Genomic DNA, 21,044 nt, shown 5'->3' with positions numbered 1-21,044 from the left:
GTGATTGCTGTAATAAGTGATGTCTTTGATGTCAAACCTCTGTTGTTTTGGTCTGAGTGCAGCTGTTGAGTCAGATCAGTTCCTCTCCAGCTGAGGGAGGTTTTTGTACGACGTTGTATCACTGTGTGAACGGTCTGCTGTAACCCTGCTGACAGTAGTAAACTCCTGAATCTTCAGCCTGAACTCCACTGATGGTCAGAGTGTAATCATTGCTCGATCTAAATCCACTGAAACGATTTGAAAATCCAGACTGACGAGATAGAGCATTATAAATCAGGAGTTTAGGAGCTTCTCCAAATTTCTGAAGGTACCAGTGGAGGTTACTACCAACACCTGAGCTGGCTTTACATCTGATGGTGACAGTCTGTCCTGGAGCAGCAGACTGAGATCCAGGAGACTGAGTCAGGATGTATTGTCCTGATGAACCTGGAAAACATGAAAAACAGGAGAAGGCTTATTGAGACAAATCCAGCTTGGAGAAAGATGATCAACATGAAAACAGAAGAGTATCATTTCTTAAACATGGAGAATAGATGGAAGAAGGTCAATGCTGCTTGTTTCACTGTTTCTCCATCACAGCAGAACATCATTGTGGTGAACCTGGTTGCATCCTGAAGCCAAGTTTTCAGCAGAGAGTCTCACCCTGAACAAGGAGCCCCAGGGTGCCCAGCAGTAGAGTCAGTGACATCATCATTGTGCTGGCGGTGTGTCAGTGGCTCTGAAAGGTCTGGACAGCCACTGATCAACACTGGCCTCTTAACGGCTGGGAGCAGAGAGGCAGGACAGATATGCAAACACACAGAGTCAGTCAACTGTAGCTGTCCTCAACATATCATGCTGTTTCCTCCTCACTGCTGGGACAACTCACTGTCATTTGTAGCAGATACCTCAGATTTTTACATGACTATAAATAATGTAGACATGCTGATGTTATTGAAGGTTTGTTTTGGGACTCACACCTGTGTTGAATCAGGTGGAGTTTATATACGGAGCTTCTTGGTCAAATGCTGAGTATTACCTGATGAAGACATCGTAGGTGCTCTCAATAAAACATTTGTGAGAGAATCATTCAGGGAAATTCTTCTTCATAATTATAATAATGTTTCATTTATACAGCACCTTTCACAGAGTCAAGACAGTTTTGAAGTCAGATTTGAATGTAGAGGGCAGTCACAGAGAGATTGAGGGAGAGACTTCTAGAGCTTGTGGGCCATGGCACTGAAGGACCGGCCTTCCAAGGGGGACAGTTTGGTGCGTGGGACAGTGAGGAGGTTGCAGTTGGAGGACCTGAGAGACTGATTGGGAGAGTAGGGAGTGAGGAGTTCACTAAGATAGAGGGGAGCCAGGTTATGGAGGACTTTGAAAGTGAGAAGTAGGATTTTGAATGGGAATAGGTTTACAACTACAATATGGGATACAACTGCTATGCAACTGAAAGCTGAAATGACATTTTTAATACACATAGATCAAGAAAGACTTCTGGAGAGTGAACCTGGCAATGAGTGAGTGAGCAGGAGAGGCTTAAATAATGTCTTGATAGCTGATGTGGAGTGCCTGAGTGCCCAGGTGAACAGAGTAGACTGATGAGGTGGGTGTGTCTGACAGAAATGTAGGTGTCCCTTCTGAACAGGCATTACTCTTTACCTACATGTGAAGTGTTTGATTCACTTCTGTTTCTTTCCATTTGAGACTTCTTCTTAGACCCATGTACCTCAAGCTAAGATGAAGAAGATCATTCACTTTTAGAGCTCTACGAAACACGGGAACTTTGAAATGGCTTCATCTGTACCTCTCTACGACTCACATCACACCCATCTTATCATCTTTACATTGGCTTCCCATCAAGTTTAGGATTCATTTGAAGGTTGTTGTTTTCACATATAGAGCCCTGCATGGTCAGACACCTGTGTACATCTGTGAGCTGCTCCATCCTTATATCAGCAGTAGGTCACTTAGGTCTTCTGAGCAGGGCTTACTGGTTGACCCTGGCGCTCAACTGAAAACAAAGGTGATGGTGTCTTTGAAGTGGTGAAATGCTCTTCCTATAGACAAACCATCTGTGGTCTCTGTTGATGCCTTTAAAAAGCAGCTGAAGACTCATTTATTCAAACTGGCCTTTGTCTCCCCTTGTGCTGTCTACTGTTTGTATTTTGTGTGTTTTTAAGGAATGTTGTTGCTTATGTTTTATTGTTGTTTATTTCATTATATCTGATATTCTACTATTTTCATGGTCTGATTTCTTTAACAGTTTTACACCTGTGAAGCACTTTGTCACCTTGATATGTGAAAGCTGCTTTAATAAATAAACTTTATGTGTGTGTGTGTGTGTGTGTGTGTGTGTGTGTGTGTGTGTGTGTGTGTGTGTGTGTGTGTTCAGTGAACTGTATCAGTCTTTGCAGTAGCTTCCAGCTGCAGCAGTCAGTTCAGTTTCTGTTCAGTCTGACTGAGGGAGGTTTTTGTACGACGCTTTTTCACTGTGTGAACACAGCCTGACTGTTGATAACATGACGACTCTGACAGTAATAAACTGCTGCATCTTCAGCCTGAACTCCACTGATGGTCAGAGTGAAGTCAGAGTTTGATCCACTGCCTGAAAAACGACCTGGAATCCCTGTGTCACGATAGGTAGCCCAGTAAATGAGAAGTTTAGGAGCTTCTCCAGCTCTGTGTTGGTACCAGGATAAAGTGTGGAAGAAGCCAGCAACATAAACATCCTGACTGATCTTACAGCTGATGGTTGCAGATCCTCTCAGATCAGCTGTCACTGCTGCAGGCTGAGTCACTGTGTACTGGCCTCTGGACTCTGAGGATACAGAGACAAAAACATAAAGCAGCATCATGGTTTTGTGGGCTTCATTTCAGAGGGACAGATGTTCATAGAGGAGAGGAGTCTGGATTCTCTGGACTTTACCTGTGAAGCAGCAGCAGAGGAGAGTCCAGATGAGGACGGAGATCAAAGTCATGTTTTTGATGAGGAGGATTTCTGTGGCTTCTGTTGTCATGATAGACAGCTGTCAGTCATCCAGTGTTCAACTCTCAGGACTATAAACTCTCCCAGAGCACTGGAGCATGGTGCTGCTGATGCAAAGTGGCTCTCTATGGAAATGCTCTGACTGACTCCAACAGGGACTTGGATTACTCTGATGATGCTGTTTAATCAATGGATCAATCAACTTATCACAGTATTGATTCATAATGTGTCACTGATCATTTTAAGGTGGTTTGGGATTCATGTGTATTGACAGCAGAATGTAATTTGTTCTATTTAAATGTATTACCACAAACACTTGATATGAATTCAATAAAAATGAACATATTTTAAATAAAATGACATATATATGAAATGCGTATCACTGTGTTGTTGTCAGTTGTCAAATGACGTTAAAAATGTTCCAAACAAGAGTCTAATTTTAGTGAGTTTGTTTGTGTCAAAGTCAGAGAGCTGTGTCTCTCTACAGTGAGAGGTTTTTGTACGACGGCTCAATGAGTTTGTATCACTGTGGTACACGTTCGGTGGAGGAACCAGACTGGATGTTGGAAGTAAGTTTCTGCTCAAATGATAAATACAATATTGTAAAATAGTGTTTTGAATGAAGCTTTTGAATGCTTACAGTAGATAAAAATGTCATTTTTATTAAGAGCACTTTTAGTATTGATGTTGTATTTCTCCTTCTTTACCATGGAGGATAACTCAGAGCAGCTTCACTAAACTTTTCTTTACACATTCCTGTCATACTGACATTTAACAACTTGACATGTAGAAAAGATGAAGATTTAGATGCATTTTAAAGTGATTTTCTAACAATCATTTTACATTTTAAGATTCAGTTTTTTACCATTGATTGGAATATAACTTGTTGAAATGAAATGAAGCAGAGTGATGATAACAATGGGTGTTTGAAAATGTGCCAAATTTCTGATCTCTGTATTGTTTCAAATGTAGTTTGAAGTCATTTGAACAGTTTGCTAAGTGATGTTTGAAATCAGCTGGTGGTCAGTTCATCTTCTGTGTTTGGTTATGTTTCCAGTGAGTGTTGTAATGTAATGCTTTGTTAACATTTGTGATGATTTTGATGAGAAAGTTATGAAATCTTGTAGTTTTATTTGCAGTGCAGTTTGATATATTTCAGGTCAAACTGTACGATGATTCTTTCTGTGCTGATCTGCATGAGAGGTTTCTTAAAGGGAAGTGAAACAATGTGTGAGTGAGTGACTGGTGGAGCAGAAAAACCATCTGACACAAACTCCTTAAAGGGGAAAATCCACTCTCACACAGTAAAGGTGTCCAAGTGTCTGGTGTTTGACAGCTGTGTGGTCCCTGTCCTCTAATGTGATTGGTGTCTCCTAGGTGATGTCCGTCCCACCCTGACAGTGCTGCCCCCCTCCAGCCAGGAGCTGCAGCAGGGGAAGGCCACGCTCACATGTCTGGCCAACAAGGGCTTCCCCTCAGACTGGAGTCTGGCCTGGAAGGTGGACGGCAGCAGCAGCAGCTGGGAGCAGAGCAGGAGCCCCGGGGTGCTGCAGGAGGACGGCCGCTACAGCTGGAGCAGCACCCTGAGGCTCACTGCAGACCAGTGGGGGAAGGTGGGCTCTGTGACCTGTGAGGCCACCCAGGGCTCCCAGACTCCACTCTCAGAGACACTGAGGAGAGACCAGTGTTCCCAGTCCTGACCTGACTCACTGGGACTCTGCTACTGGTTTTACTCTGCTACTGCTCTCACTCTGATCTCTGCTACTCTTCTTTTTTCTCCCTCTGTGTCTTTAAATGTTGCAGTAATGATGTTTCTTGCTTTTTGATTTTAATGTTTCAAAGAAAATAAAGACGTGTTCATCAAATCAATGATATTTGCAGGTTTATTATTATTATAATGATCATATTAATCTCTCTTAATGATAGCAGTGTTTCCATTAAATGTACAAAAACTGATCTCTCCTCAATATAAATGGACATACCAGGCAGTCGGGTAACGCATGGTGTCCTTCACATCTGTCTGCTGTTTGTCTATATACCAGTATGCTGAAAATTATTATGTACACAACACACGCATAAATATCAATAAAACAGTGGATGTCCACATTTGCATTACTTTTAATAAAAGCCCCATGGAGAGAAATTAAGGTCATTTACACTGGATCAGTTCTGATCTGATTAACCTTTTTAAACAAAGGGATAAAGCCTGGAGGAGCTACAGAGAAGCTAAGGATGCTGCTGACTGGGAAAAATATAGATTACTAAGGAATTCATGTAAGACAAAAACACGTAATGCCAAATCAGACTTCTATAAAAATCAATTATCTGAAAATATGCATAAACCAAAACATTTCTGGAAAAATATGAATAATATCCTCAACAAGTCAAACCAAAGCACCAGTACCCAGCTTCGTTTCAATAATAACATTATTCAGGACCCATTAGTTATTTCAAACATTTTTAACCAGCACTTTACAACTGTAGGTAGCTCCCATGTGTTTGACCCATCTATTACATGTGTTCCCTCTAGTAACTCTTCCAGTAATAGTTCTTTTTCCTTTCATGAAATATCACCTGTTGAAGTTCAACGTGTAATTAATGAACTAAAGGTTGACTGTGGACCTGGACCAGAAGGCATTGAGATTACATTTATCAATTTAGCAGCAAATATTCTGATATACCCCCTCTGATCTGCCCTCAACCACCTCTGATCTGCCCTCAACCCCCTCTGATCTACCCTCAACCCCCTCTGATCTGCCCTCAACCCCCTCTGATCTGCCCTCAACCCCCTCTGATCTGCCCTCCCTTCTGCCTGGAAATGTGCCACTGTTACTCCACTCCATAAGGGAGGAGACTTACATGATGTCAATAACTACCGTCCAATTTCTATCATCAATTCTATAGCTCACATTTTCGAGAAATTAATTTTTAATCAATTATCACACTATATTACAGACCATAATATTTTATCTCCATGCCAATCTGGTTTCAGACCCAGTTCCTCAACAACTACAGCTCTGTTAAAGTTCACCAATGATGTATTTACTGCCTCTGAAAACGGCAAACTTACCGGTGCAATATTTCTTGATTTAACTAAGGCTTTTGACATTGTTGACCATTATCTACTTCTTGATAAACTGTATTCCATTGGTGTTTATTTTGGTTCAACTCATACCTTCATAACAGACGACAGTGTGTAAATTTTAATGAAAATCACTCTGACTATTCAATTGTCTCGAAGGGAGTACCTCAAGGCTCATCCTTAGGACCACTCCTCTTCTCCATTTTTATTAATGACCTTCCAAAAATGTGCTCTGTTTATCAAGTACATTTATATGCCGATGACACCATAATATATACAACTGGTGATAATAAATCTGTTATAGAAAATACTTTACAACTCCAGTTTGCCTCAGTTCAGAAATGGTTCTCATCAAATAAACTAATCCTGAATAAAAAGAAATCATGTAGCATGTTGTTTGGCACCAGGTCAGGGCTCAGTGATGTCTCAGATCTGATCATTTCTTTCATTGATGGCTCACCACTTGATCAAGTTACCTCCTTTAAATATCTTGGCCTCTGGATTGACCCATTGCTTTCTTTTAAACGTTTCTGGACTATGCTGACATTGTTTATCAGAACACTTTTGAAACACATCTTCAACCCCTCAATTCTATCTCCAATAGTCTCTGCAGATTTATCTTAAGGTGCCCATATCAAACACATCACTGCTCCATGTATGAATCTTTGAACTGGTTACCACTCAACTCAAGAAGACATTACCATTGGCTTCAATTCATCTTTAAATGTATTCATTTCAACTGTCCCCCTTATTTAAAACAATATTTAATCCCATTCACATCCCCATATCCTCTCAGACACACCCAGCAACCATTTTTCTTTTTTCCTAAAACAAATAAAGAACTCAGTAGACAGGCTTTTAAATTTAAAGCTCCATCGGACTGGAACATTTTACCCAACACTATACGAATTATCAACTCATTTTGCATTTTCAAGAATTCACTATTTTATTTTCTCAAAAAAATCATGCAATTGCTTTTAATGGTAATGTCCTCTTCACCCCTATTATTAAGATTGCTATTGTATGTTTTTATGCATAATGTATGTGTAATGATGATCATCGTTATTATTATTATTATTCATAGTACATTATTATTACTGTTACTGTACTGTGGATAATAATGGTATGATATGATGGTTATCCATTAATAGAAATTTGAAATTAACAAAATAATCTTCAAAATGATACTTACTTTAAATAACTAAAAGTATAATTATAGAGTTATTGTTGTAATAAGTGATGTCTTTTATGTCAAACCTCTGTTGTTTTGGTCTGAGTGCAGCTGTTGAGTCAGATCAGTTCCTCTCCAGCTGAGGGAGGTTTTTGTACGACGTTGTATCACTGTGTGAACGGTGTCTTCCAACTCTGCTGACAGTAGTAAACTCCTGAATCTTCAGCCTGAACTCCTCTGATGGTCAGAGTGAAGTCAGTGCCTGATCCACTTCCACTAAAACGATTTGAGACTCCAGACTGACGGGTTGTAGCTCTATAAATCAGGAGTTTAGGAGCTTCTCCAGATTTCTGAAGGTACCAGTGGAGGTAGTTACTAACACTTGAACTGGTTTTACATCTGATGGTGACAGTCTGTCCTGGAGCAGCAGACTGAGATCCAGGAGACTGAGTCAGGATGTATTGTCCTGATGAACCTGGAAAACATGAAAAAGAGGAGAAGGCTTATTGAGACAAATCCAGCTTGGAGAAAGATGATCAACATGAAAACAGAAGAGTATCATTTCTTTAACATGGAGAATAGATGGAAGAAGGTCAATGCTGCTTGTTTCAGTGTTTCTCCATCACAGCAGAACATCATTGTGGTGAACCTGGTTGCATCCTGAAGCCAAGTTTTCAGCAGAGAGTCTCACCCTGAACAAGGAGCCCCAGGGTGCCCAGCAGTAGAGTCAGTGACATCATCATTGTGCTGGCGGCGTGTCAGTGGCTCTGAAAGGTCTGGACAGCCACTGATCAACACTGGCCTCTTAACGGCTGGGAGCAGAGAGGCAGGACAGATATGCAAACACACAGAGTCAGTCAACTGTAGCTGTCCTCAACATATCATGCTGTTTCCTCTCAAAAGTCGATGTCGATGTTAAAGTTGCTTCATCACAGTAAGGACTGAAAGAAGGGAGGATGAAGGTTCAGAATCTTCAATCTAGAATTTAATTTAAAATCCTTCTCCTCACTTTCAAAGGTCTTAATGATCAGTCTCCATCATATCTTAACCCTTATAAGGTATTCAGGTCTGTGGGACTCCTTTTCAGTTTTTAGCTTAAGAAAAGTGACACAAATAATATTTTTTTCAAATTAAGATTTATTGGCCTTTGCTCATTTTCTTTGAGGAACATGAATCAGAAAACATTTTCAACCAACTTTTTCTTGTTTTGCTGATTTTAATTAAAAACATAATCAAAAAACAAGTGACATTTCTATTCATTAATGTGATTGAACAAAGGTAAAGGGAACAAATTTAACATATGTGTTCTTTATATTACTTGTAATTGGGATGAAGTAAATATCTGCTGAGTATTTTAACAAAAAAAGGTTTGATTACGTTGAATTAAAAGCCTCAAAATGCAATGGGTCCACCAGACCCAGCAGGACTCCCTGTGTAACAAAAAAAGAAGACAATATAAGGATTAAATAGCTTATAGAACCTTATGTACCTACTAGCACACTGCACTCCCAGCATGCAGGACTACTTGTGGTTCCTAGTATCTCTAAAACTAGGACAGGAGGCAGAGTTTATGCTGCTATAGGCTTAGACTGCCGTGGGACTCCCATGATGCACTGGGCTCCTCTCTCCTCCTCCCTCTCTCTCTCTATCCATCCATCTATATCCATTAACATTCATGTTCTATTAATGCATTCAATAAGCTAAACTTCTTCCCCGGAGTTGTCTGTGCTTTCTGGTCTCACAGGTAATCTGGGCCTGGAGACGTCCGATAACAGATTCCAGTCCCGGACCTTCAATGTACTTCTCTCTCCTCTCCTTCCTCTCTCTCCTCTCCTTCCACTCTCCTCCTCTCCTTCCTCTCTCTCCTCTCTACTCCAACCGGTCCAGGCAGATGTTCTCCCACTCTGAGTCTGGTTCTGAGGGTTCTTCCTGTTAAAAGATGTTCTCCCACTCTGAGTCTGGTTCTGAGGGTTCTTCCTGTTAAAAGATGTTCTCCCACTCTGAGTCTGGTTCTGAGGGTTCTTCCTGTTAAAAGATGTTCTCCCACTCTGAGTCTGGTTCTGAGGGTTCTTCCTGTTAAAAGATGTTCTCCCACTCTGAGTCTGGTTCTGAGGGTTCTTCCTGTTAAAAGATGTTCTCCCACTCTGAGTCTGGTTCTGAGGGTTCTTCCTGTTAAAGGGAGTTTTTTCTCTCCACTGTCACCAACTGTTGCTCATGTGGGAATGTTGCGTCTCTTTAAATGGAACCTGAAGAGTTCGGTTTAGACCTGCTCTATGTGGAAAGAGCCTTGAGATGACTTTGTTGTGATTTGGCGCTATACAAATAAAGATTGATTGATTGACTGATGTATAATCAGATATCATGGAGCTAGTTTTATGGAGGTGTCAGTCTGAGCAGATGTCTGAGGTACTGATGCATTTTCTTCCTTCTTATTAAAGTTTTCAGATGTTTCTATTGAATCATCTCTTAAATCTACCATCAGAAATGTAGGTGTCCCTTCTGAACAGGCATTACTCTTTACCAACATGTGAAGTGTTTGATTCACTTCTGTTTCTTTCCATTTGAGACTTCTTATTAAACTTAGACCCATGTACCTCAAGCTAAGATGAAGATGATCATTCACACATTTATTTCTTCCATGTAAACTGTTAGAACTTCATTTTCATTAGTGTTTCACATCCCTGGTCCACAGTGTCATTGTCTGGCCTTTGAGCAGATCCTTCAAAAGTTCTCATGTCCCACCTGTCCTGGTTTCTTTAACGGACCCTCAATTAATGTCATAATCAGTGAAACACACAGTGATGACTTTTAGAGCTCTACGTAGTCAGACACCCTCCTTTATCACTGAGCTTATACACATCTTTATCACTGGGGGGGCAGTGAGGTGTTAGGATCAGGATTTGTTGGTTGTACCTCTCTACGACTCACATCACACCCATCTTATGCTCCATCCTTATATCAGCAGTAGATCACTTAGGTCTTCTGAGCAGGGCTTACTGGTTGACCCTGGCGCTCAACTGAAAACAAAGGTGATGGTGTCTTTGAAGTGGTGAAAAGCTCTTCCTATAGACAAACCATCTGTGGTCTCTGGTGATGCCTTTAAAAAGCAGCTGAAGACTCATTTATTCAAACTGGCCTTTGTCTCACCTTGTGCTGTCTACTGTTTGTATTTTGTGTGTTTTTAAGGAATGTTGTTGCTTATGTTTTATTGTTGTTTATTTCATAATATCTGATATTCTACTATTTCATGGTCTGATTTCTTGAACAGTTTTACTCCTGTGAAGCACTTTGTCACCTTGATATGTGAAAGCTGCTTTATTAAATAAACTTTGTTACGTCCCTTTATGGTTGAGACTTTTAATGTGTGTATGTGTGTGTGTGTGTGTGTGTGTGTTCAGTGAACTGTATCAGTCTCTGCAGTAGCTTCCAGCTGCAGCAGTCAGTTCAGTTTCTGTTCAGTCTGACTGAGGGAGGTTTTTGTACGACGCTTTTTCACTGTGTGAACACAAGATCACTGCCGGGCCAATGACGACTCTTACAGTAATAAACTGCTGCATCTTCAGCCTGAACTTCACTGATGGTCAGAGTGAAGTCAGAGTTTGATCCACTGCCTGAAAAACGATCTGGAATCCCTGATACTCGAGTGGTAGCATAGTAAATGAGGAGTTTTGGAGCTTCTCCATCTCTCTGTTGGTACCAGGCTAAACAGTTAGCACTGCTACAGCTATCAACTTTCTGACTGACCCTACAGTTGATGGTTGCAGATCCTCTCAGATTAGCTCTCACTGCTGCAGGCTGAGTCACTGTGTACTGGCCTCTGGACCCTGAGGATACAGAGACAAAAACATAAAGCAGCATCATGGTTTTGTGGGCTTCATTTCAGAGGGACGGATGTTCATAGAGGAGAGGAGTTTGATTCTCTGGACTTTACCTGTGAAGCAGCAGCAGAGGAGAGTCCAGATGAGGATGGAGATCAAATTCATGTTTTTGATGAGGAGGATTTCTGTGGCTTCTGTTGTCATGAAGGACAGCCGTCAGTCATCCAGTGTTCAACTCTCAGCACTATAAACTCTCCCAGAGCACTGGAGCATGGTGCTGCTGATGCAAAGTGGCTCTCTATGGAAATGCTCTGACTGACTCCAACAGGGACTTGGATTACTCTGATGATGCTGTTTAATCAATGGATCAATCAACTTATCACAGTATTGATTCATAATGTGTCACTGATCATTTTATGTAGATTTGCTTTGATGACAGCAGACACATTTTCTTTCAGTACATCTTCTGTCTGATTTAATTTAATATTTAAAGGAACAATTTCACTTTCTGACAAATTTAACAATATATATGTAAAGATGTGATTAACTGTGAAAAAATGTGGCACTTTTTAATTGGATATCATATAAAATAAATAGTTTTTTTGAAGCAGGAACTGTTTTAGTAGAGTTTGTTTGTGTCAAAGTCAGAGAGCCGTGTCTCTCTACAGTGAGAGGTTTTTGTACGACGGCTCAATGAGTTTGTATCACTGTGGTGGACGTTCGGTGGAGGAACCAGACTGGAAGTTAACTGTAAGTACATTTAACTTCTAAATCATCTCAGATTCATCATTTATTATGTTTTCAGTCAATAAATTCAGGCTTTACTTCAATATTTTGGATTGTAGTTTTATAAATGTAATATTTGTGCAGTGATCACTACAGGCTTCACTGTAATACAGATAAAAATACATCAGATGAAAAAAGTCTTTAGTTACACAGAAATGATAATTCAGACAGTTTCTACATTCTTATTATTTATATTGTTCTTTAAAAGTACAGCTGCTTATTGAAGACAATAACTTGACTCATAATTGTGTCCTTATTATCTGGAAACATTTCATGTGTTTTACTCAGTCTTCCTCTCAGATTCATGAATTTAATGATCATTATTATTCTCACTATAGACAATGAATACCATAATATCTCTTGAGGTCATTTAAACACATGCTTATTTAGAAGGATTCATTTTCCAGCACTTCAAATATGAGTCAGTAGTGCAGTCTGTCTGTGTTGATGGTTCAGTATTGATAAATGTGTAAATGAGGAGAAAAAACTCATTTCAAACTCACACATGCTCAAGTAAAAGTGTTTCATTCTTTCTGTAATACATAACATGAAATGGTTTAACACTGATGTTTAAGTGTGTTACTGAAACTAAAGTAGGAGTTTTCAGTTTGAAACTTTTTATCTTTAGTACTGAAACCTGTCTGTTGCCATGGTTCATCAGTGATGCCTGTCTGTTGCCATGGTTACTGAGCTCAGAGAGGGAAGTGAAACAGCCAAGACCAGTTTGATCCAATGTGAGAAAGAGCAACAGAACCAGCAGCCTCCTCTGCTGCAACCAACAGGGTGGAGTTTATTTTCTCCTTGTATGAACTTTCTTCATGTTGTCTCTCTGTCTCATCCTCTAGTGGGTCGAGTCGCCCCCACCCTGACGGTGCTGCCCCCCTCCAGCCAGGAGCTGCAGCAGGGGAAGGCCACGCTCACGTGTCTGGCCAACAAGGGCTACCCCTCAGACTGGAGTCTGGCCTGGAAGGTGGACGGCAGCAGCAGCAGCAGCAGCAGCTGGGAGCAGAGCAGGAGCCCCGGGGTGCTGCAGGAGGACGGCCACTACAGGTGGAGCAGCACCCTGAGGCTCACTGCAGACCAGTGGGGGAAGGTGGGCTCTGTGACCTGTGAGGCCACCCAGGGCTCCCAGACTCCACTCTCAGAGACACTGAGGAGAGACCAGTGTTCCCAGTCCTGACCTGACTCACTGGGACTCTGCTACTGGTTTTACTCTGCTACTGCTCTCACTCTGATCTCTGCTACTCTGCTTTTTTCTCCCTCTGTCTCTTTAAATGTTGCAGTAATGATGTTTCTTGCTTGTTGATTTTAATATTTCAAGAAAATAAAGACGTGTTCATCAAATCAATGATATTTGCAGCTTTATTATTATTATCATAAATATAATAATACATTTAAGGTGTTGAATTGCTATAGTGCTGATTTCCAGGTGCTGTCAGTGACATAGTAAAGTACACAATGAAAAAGATCGAGTGACAGAAAGGCATGAATAAGTAAATGGGAGAAGAAGAACAAACAGAAAAAGAAGAAAATGAGCAATAATAATAATAATAGTAATAATAATAATAATAATAAATAAGTAAGATTAAAAAAGAAACAAACGAGCAAAACAGACATTGCATGTTAACAGTGATTACAGATTTGGTTATTTTTAAGCCACTTCTTTAGATGTAATTTGAATGTGTCATACGTGTTACAGTCCCGTATCATGAAGGGTAAACTGTTCCAGATGTGAATACCTGCAACGGAGAGTACTGACTGTCCACATGCGGTACGCCTGAGTGGGATTATACAGGCCCCTCTTGTAGTGGCCCTACTGGTGTAGTTCTTGTCTTTCTGTTTGACATAATCAGACAGTGGGGGCAGTGCTAGGCCTTTCAAGATTTTATATATTGAGCAGGCATACTTAAACTTTCTGAAATTGTCAAAGCTGAGAAGGCTATGTTTCAGTAGTGTGTGGCAATGATGAAATGATAGTTTTTTTATGGAGAATGTTTTTTCACTCTTGTAAAGTGCTTCAATCTGACTGAGTGCAGCAGTAAGTGACCAGTTAGTAAACCCATACTCTATGTGTGACTGTTGCTAGGGATGGCCTAATAGATTTAAAATGTATTGTTTTCTTAATCTTTGTAATGTGGCTCTTGAAGGTGAGGGAGGAATCTAGGGTGACCGCTAGATACTTGAACTCATCCACAAGTTCAAGCTCCTCTCCTCCCATAAAGACGCTGGAGTGTGTGAGGTCCTTTGTTGTTTGTTTTGAGAAGTACATACATACAGTCTTTTGTGTATTCAATAGCAGACATGACTTCTTTCATTCGTGGATGTGAGTCATTTCTGTTGTAAGTATACGACCAGCCTCTTCAGTGTTGTTTGCTGATGTAGATATAACTGCATCGTCTGCATACATTTGTATATGTGTTTTTGCAAGCAGTTGGAAAATCATTAAAGCCTGTCACACGGCAGTTGGGACTGGTTTTATTGTTTTTTTGTCGTATTATTTTAGTGTTTTATTCTTACTAGTGTGTTTTTAGTTTTTATTGCATGTGTTAGTTTGCCCAACTGCCAGTGAATGCACCTTATGATTGAATGCGCTGCACCTGCGAGGTTCTCCTGTTCTCCCTCACAGGTCCAATCAAAAGCGGAGGAGGAGGGTCCCGACTGGAAAGAGAAGTGGGACAAAAGACCGTTCAGACACGGTGGCAGGAGACAGAGCTTAGCCAGAGAGGACAGCGAGAGACCAGGAACCTTGGACAGAGAGGAAGACGGAGACAGAGAGAGACGGAAAATCCAGAACGTTACGACGCGTCACACTCGCAGCAGCAGGGCCTCAACGCTCTGGCTGGTGTGTGAGTATCCCTTTGGGCTGTTAGTAACGTTCTGGTGTGGACATCCACATGAGAGGGTGGATGGTGTTTGAACGACGATACTGGCAGTGATTTTGTGTGTTGCAGGTGGCCTCCATGTTGGGAGAGACAAGCCACCAGAAATAAGCTACGACGCTGCAACAAGAATCCTCTTCAGAACCTCGTGTGTCACCTATCCTGGTCTGGTTGCTTTCCTTTTAAACAGAGACTTCTCGTTATAATGGACATTGACTCTGCTGGCTTTTAACCTGGTTGAAACCATTTTAGAGGGTTTTAATCAGTTGATTTTACTTTGATTTTAAGATCAAGCTCTAAAAATAAATTACTGTATGCACTGGCATCCATTGTTTCCGCTCTGTTTTTAATCATCACCAACAGTGTGCTCTCACCCGATATCTCAGAATCTGTAAACAGTCAATAATTATTACCTTTATCAATATTTTCATACTCCACTCCTCACAAGCACAGTGAAAAAAGTACTGGCCCTAGGATCAAACCTTGCGGGACCCCCACAGACCAAGTAAAAATGGAAGACCTGACCCCCTCAATAGCAACACACTGTTTCCTGTTTGTTAGATATGATTGTATTCACATGATCGCCTGTTCTGAAGTTTAAGTAACACTTTATGATCTACTGTAGCAAACGCTATCCTCCAATGAATGTGATTTTTGGTTGTGGCCTGTGAAATATTGACACATCAGCATACTGTTTTTAGAGGGGGCTCAAATGTTTAATACACATTCAATTGGTGACAAAGGACACCCTTTACATGTCCCTGTTTCACTGTAAAACCTGGAGGACTTGAACACATGTACAGGAAGCTGAGGTGTGGTGGGCCTGGATGTCAAACCTGACAGAGAGTAGAAGTGTAGTAAGAGTCTCTGTTTTGACCAGGGCCAGCCTTAAACTTTGTCTACTGATATTAGTCTCTGACTCTGAGTAAGACTCACTCTAACACAGTGATCATGTTCTGACACTGTATCAACTAAATAATCTTGAAAATTAGACTTACTTTAAATAACTAAAAGTATAATTATGGAGTTATTGCTGTAATAAGTGATGTCTTTTATGTCAAACCTCTGTTGTTTTGGTCTGAGTGCAGCTGTTGAGTCAGATCAGTTCCTCTCCAGCTGAGGGAGGTTTTTGTACCACGTTGTATCACTGTGTGAACGGTATGCTGCGAGTCTGCTGACAGTAGTAAACTCCTGAATCTTCAGCCTGAACTCCACTGATGGTCAGAGTGTAGTCAGTGTATTCTGTAATCACACGTCCACTAAAACGATCTGAAACTCCAGACTGACGGGATTGAGCATTATAAATCAGGAGTTTAGGAGGTTCTCCAGATTTCTGAAGGTACCAGTGGAGCGCTTTAGCAACACTTGAACTTGCTTTACATCTGATGGAGACAGTCTGTCCTGGAGCAACAGACTGAGATCCAGGAGACTGATTCAGCGTGATTTGTCCTGATGAACCTGGAAAACATGAAAAAGAGGAGAAGGCTTATTGAGACAAATCCAGCTTGGAGAAAGATGATCAACATGAAAACAGAAGAGTATCATTTCTTTAACATGGAGAAGAGATGGAAGAAGGTCAATGCTGCTTGTTTCAGTGTTTCTCCATCACAGCAGAACATCATTGTGGTGAACCTGGTTGCATCCTGAAGCCAAGTTTTCAGCAGAGAGTCTCACCCTGAACAAGGAGCCCCAGAGTGCCCAGCAGTAGAGTCAGTGACATCATCATTGTGCTGGCGGCGTGTCAGTGGCTCTGAAAGGTCTGGACAGCCACTGATCAACACTGGCCTCTTAACGGCTGGGAGCAGAGAGGCAGGACAGATATGCAAACACACAGAGTCAGTCAACTGTAGCTGTCCTCAACATATCATGCTGTTTCCTCCCAAAAGCTTTGACTGTTTAAATCATTGGAGACAGCATGTCAGCAACACTTTTAGGAAATCTATATTGAATCAAAGTTTTTAAATTGAATTCCTGTTGAGAGAGAGAGAGAGTGGGATAAAGGAGTTCATACCAGTAAATACATTTAATCAGGATTATTTATGTTTATTTAGATTGTAGGACAATCTGTTTCTCCAGATTTCCTTTCATTTATTCCATCAAGGGGATATATTTTAATTGGAACACTTAGAGATGTATAATCAGCCACACAGTAAACTATCACTGTGTGGCCTGCTGAAGCTGTCTAAATGCTCCAGGACTGCTTTGGAACCACAGACTGGCAGATGTTTAAAGAGGCAGCTACAGAGGGCCATGAAGTAAACTTGGAGGAATATACAGAATCAGTCCTGGCCTACATTGCGAAGTGTGTGGAGGAAGTCACTACTACCAAAACCATCACCATGTCTCCTAAGCAGAAGCCATGGCTTAATGCTAAAGTGCACTATCTCCTGAAAGTAAGGGATGCTGCATTTACAGCAGGGGATGCAGAGGTACTCAGAGCCGCTTGACGGAGCATTACAGTGGGAGGGTTAGGGTTAGCAGTGGAGTGGGACTCAAGAGAACAAAGTCAACATATGCTCCAAAAATACAGGGTCATTTCTCATCTAATGACCCACACAGCATGTGGAGGGGCATTAAAAGCATCACGGACTACAATAGGAAGAGTCCAGAATGCCCTCCTGACCTATCACTACCTGATGCTCTCAACATCTTTTATGGCCGTTTTGAGGCATCAAACTGCAGCACCATCCCCAGGTTCAAAATCTCACCTGATGACTCCCCTCCCAGTATAACATCAGCTGAGGTAAGGAAGATGCTGCATAACATTAACCCCCACAAAGCTGAAGTGTTATGGGAGGCTGGTTATGGCAAGCATTAAAAAGTCCATCAATATTACAACTGACTCCCACCAGTAGGCCAAACCGCTCTGCAGCTGATGCCATCGCTGCCGTAACACACCTGGAGAAGAAGAACTCCTATGTGAGGCTGCTGTTCTTAGATTTCACCTCTGCCTTCAACACCAGGTTTAATGTTGAAGGTCTTTGGCCACAGAGACCTTTGTACTGTGATATGTAATAAAATAAATTAAATAGATGTCAGTGTGTTTCAGCTGATGATAAATAAAAGGTTTGTCTTTGAGCAGATGATACAGGTTTATATTCGGAAGCTTCCTCATTGACTAAAACTTTAACAGGTCAACAATTATATCCAGGCTGCTTTTAGAGGGAAATTGTTCTAAAATGTTGTCAAAGTGTTTTATTTTCTAACACATGCTGCCAGATGGAAACCACAAATATTTCCTTTGTTGGTGTGACTGATCTACTATATCTACTATAGTAGAAACGTTTTATCTGCCTTGTTTCTCCCTGTGACTGATCATGGTGACGTCTGATTCATGACTCTTTTTGCTTCAGTATGTAGATGTTAATGTCCATAGATGACTGTGTGCGTGTGTGTGTGTGTGTGTGTGTGTGTGTGTGTGTGTGTGTGTTCAGTGAACTGTATCAGTCTCTGCAGTAGCTTCCAGCTGCAGCAGTCAGTTCAGTTTCTGTTCAGTCTGACTGAGGGAGGTTTTTGTACGACGCTTTTTCACTGTGTGAACACTGGTCCACTGTGATAACTCTGACAGTAATAAACTGCTGCATCTTCAGCCTGAACTCCACTGATGGTCAGAGTGAAGTCAGAGTTTCTTCCACTGCCTGAAAAACGATCTGGAATCCCTGATGCTCGATCATCAGCATTGTAAATGAGAAGTTTAGGAGCTTCTCCAGCTTTGTGTTGGTACCAAGCTAAACGCCACCCATTAGCAACTCTCTGACTGGTCCTACAGCTGATGGTTGCCGATCCTCTCAGATCAGATCTCACTGCTGCAGGCTGAGTCACTGTGATCTGGCCTCTGGACTCTGAGGATACAGAGACAAAAACATAAAGCAACATCATGGTTTTGTGGGCTTCATTTCAGAGGGACGGATGTTCATAGAGGAGAGGAGTTTGATTCTCTGGACTTTACCTGTGAAGCAGCAGCAGAGGAGAGTCCAGATGAGGACGGAGATCAAAGTCATGTTTTTGATGAGGAGGATTTCTGTGGCTTCTGTTGTCATGAAGGATAGCTGTCAGTCATCCAGTGTTCAACTCTCAGGACTATAAACTCTCCCAGAGCACTGGAGCATGGTGCTGCTGATGCAAAGTGGCTCTCTATGGAAATGCTCTGACTGACTCCAACAGGGACTTGGATTACTCTGATGATGCTGTTTAATCAATGGATCAATCAACTTATCACAGTATTGATTCATAATGTGTCACTGATCATTTTAAGGTGGTTTGGGATTCATGTGTATTGACAGCAGAATGTAATTTGTTCTATTTAAAGGTATTACCACAAACACTTGATATGAATTCAATAAAAATGAACATATTTTAAATAAAATGACATATATATGAAATGCGTATCACTGTGTTGTTGTCAGTTGTCAAATGATGTTAAAAATGTTCCAAACAAGTGAGTGAGTTTAGTTTAGTGAGTTTGTTTGTGTCAAAGTCAGAGAGCCGTGTCTCTCTACAGTGAGAGGTTTTTGTACGACGGCTCAATGAGTTTGTATCACTGTGGTACACGTTCGGTGGAGGAACCAGACTGGATGTTGGAAGTAAGTTTCTGCTCAAATGATAAATACAATATTGTAAAATAGTGTTTTGAATGAAGCTTTTGAATGCTTACAGTAGATAAAAATATCATTTTTATTAAGAGCACTTTTAGTATTGATGTTGTATTTCTCCTTCTTTACCATGGAGGATAACTCAGAGCAGCTTCACTAAACTTTTCTTTACACATTCCTGTCATACTGACATTTAATAACTTGACATGTAGAAAAGATGAAGATTTAGATGCATTTTAAAGTGATTTTCTAACAATCATTTTACATTTTAACATTCAGTTTTTTACCATTGATTGGAATATAATTTGTTGAAATGAAATGAAGCAGAGTGATGATAACAATGGGTGTTTGAAAATGTGCCAAATTTCTGATCTCTGTATTGTTTCAAATGTAGTTTGAAGTCATTTGAACAGTTTGCTAAGTGATGTTTGAAATCAGCTGGTGGTCAGTTCATCTTCTGTGTTTGGTTATGTTTCCAGTGAGTGTTGTAATGTAATGCTTTGTTAACATTTGTGATTATTTTGATAAGAAAGTGATGAAATCTTGTAGTTTTATTTGCAGTGTAGTTTGATATATTTCAGGTCAAACTGTACGATGATTCTTTCTGTGCTGATCTGCATGAGAGGTTTCTTAAAGGGAAGTGAAACAATGTGTGAGTGAGTGACTGGTGGAGCAGAAAAACCATCTGACACAAACTCCTAAAAGGGGAAAATCCACTCTCACACAGTAAAGGTGTCCAAGTGTCTGGTGTTTGACAGCTGTGTGGTCCCTGTCCTCTAATGTGATTGGTGTCTCCTAGGTGATGTCCGTCCCACCCTGACGGTGCTGCCCCCCTCCAGCCAGGAGCTGCAGCAGGGGAAGGCCACGCTCACGTGTCTGGCCAACAAGGGCTTCCCCTCAGACTGGAGTCTGGCCTGGAAGGTGGACGGCAGCAGCAGCAGCAGCAGCTGGGAGCAGAGCAGGAGCCCCGGGGTGCTGCAGGAGGATGGCCGCTACAGCTGGAGCAGCACCCTGAGGCTCACTGCAGACCAGTGGGGGAAGGTGGGCTCTGTGACCTGTGAGGCCACCCAGGGCTCCCAGACTCCACTCTCAGAGACACTGAGGAGAGACCAGTGTTCCCAGTCCTGACCTGACTCACTGGGACTCTGCTACTGGTTTTACTCTGCTACTGCTCTCACTCTGATCTCTGCTACTCTGCTTTTTTCTCCCTCTGTCTCTTTAAATGTTGCAGTAATGATGTTTCTTGCTTTTTGATTTTAATGTTTCAAAAAAAATAAAGACGTGTTCATCAAATCAATGATATTTGCAGCTTTATTATTATTATAATGACCATATTAATCTCTCTCAATGATAGCAGTGTTTCCATTAAATGTATAAAAACTGATCTCTCCTCAATATAAATGGACATACCAGGCAGTCGGGTAACACATGGTGTCCTTCACATCTGTCTGCTGTTTGTCTATATACCAGTATGCTGAACATTATTATGTACACAACACACGCATAAGTATCAATAAAACATTGGATGTCCACATTTGCATTACCTTTCACAAACGGGTCTTGTTTCTAAGAACTCTACAAGTGTTCTCTGTCTTTCTCAAAGTGACAGTACGGTACACTTTTATAACACCTGCCTCACAATTAAGGATGCTCAACATTAACAACAATGAGTTATAGTGCAATATGAAAAACTACTGCCAGGCAGCAGATCTGCTCTTTCAGCAGCAGGTATAAGCTACACAAAA

General features: G+C 41.2%; 1 protein-coding gene and 4 gene segments (V, D, J or C); 1 reads left to right on the top strand and 4 right to left on the bottom strand.

Annotated features, from left to right (window-relative positions):
• The window catches only part of LOC128374361 (immunoglobulin lambda-1 light chain-like), a 168,882-nt gene that overhangs the window by 97,744 nt on the left and 50,094 nt on the right, over nucleotides 1–21,044 (bottom strand). The window lies entirely within an intron of this gene.
• LOC128374387 (immunoglobulin kappa variable 1-39-like) lies at nucleotides 119–694 on the bottom strand. The segment is given in 2 exon segments: nucleotides 119–426; nucleotides 643–694. Coding segments are annotated over 2 exon segments (360 nt in total).
• Nucleotides 7,392–7,967, bottom strand: LOC128374385 (immunoglobulin kappa variable 1-39-like). The segment is given in 2 exon segments: nucleotides 7,392–7,699; nucleotides 7,916–7,967. Coding segments are annotated over 2 exon segments (360 nt in total).
• LOC128374373 (Ig kappa-b4 chain C region-like) lies at nucleotides 10,883–13,157 on the top strand. The segment is given in 3 exon segments: nucleotides 10,883–10,889; nucleotides 11,715–11,792; nucleotides 12,674–13,157. Coding segments are annotated over 3 exon segments (420 nt in total).
• On the bottom strand, nucleotides 15,852–16,433 carry LOC128374381 (immunoglobulin kappa variable 2D-29-like). The segment is given in 2 exon segments: nucleotides 15,852–16,165; nucleotides 16,382–16,433. Coding segments are annotated over 2 exon segments (366 nt in total).

This window comes from Scomber japonicus, chromosome 15 (assembly GCF_027409825.1).
Source record: "Scomber japonicus isolate fScoJap1 chromosome 15, fScoJap1.pri, whole genome shotgun sequence".
Taxonomy (NCBI): Eukaryota; Metazoa; Chordata; class Actinopteri; order Scombriformes; family Scombridae; genus Scomber; species Scomber japonicus.
Note: the sequence above shows the minus strand (reverse complement) of the source record. Positions and strands in the feature narration are given on the sequence as shown.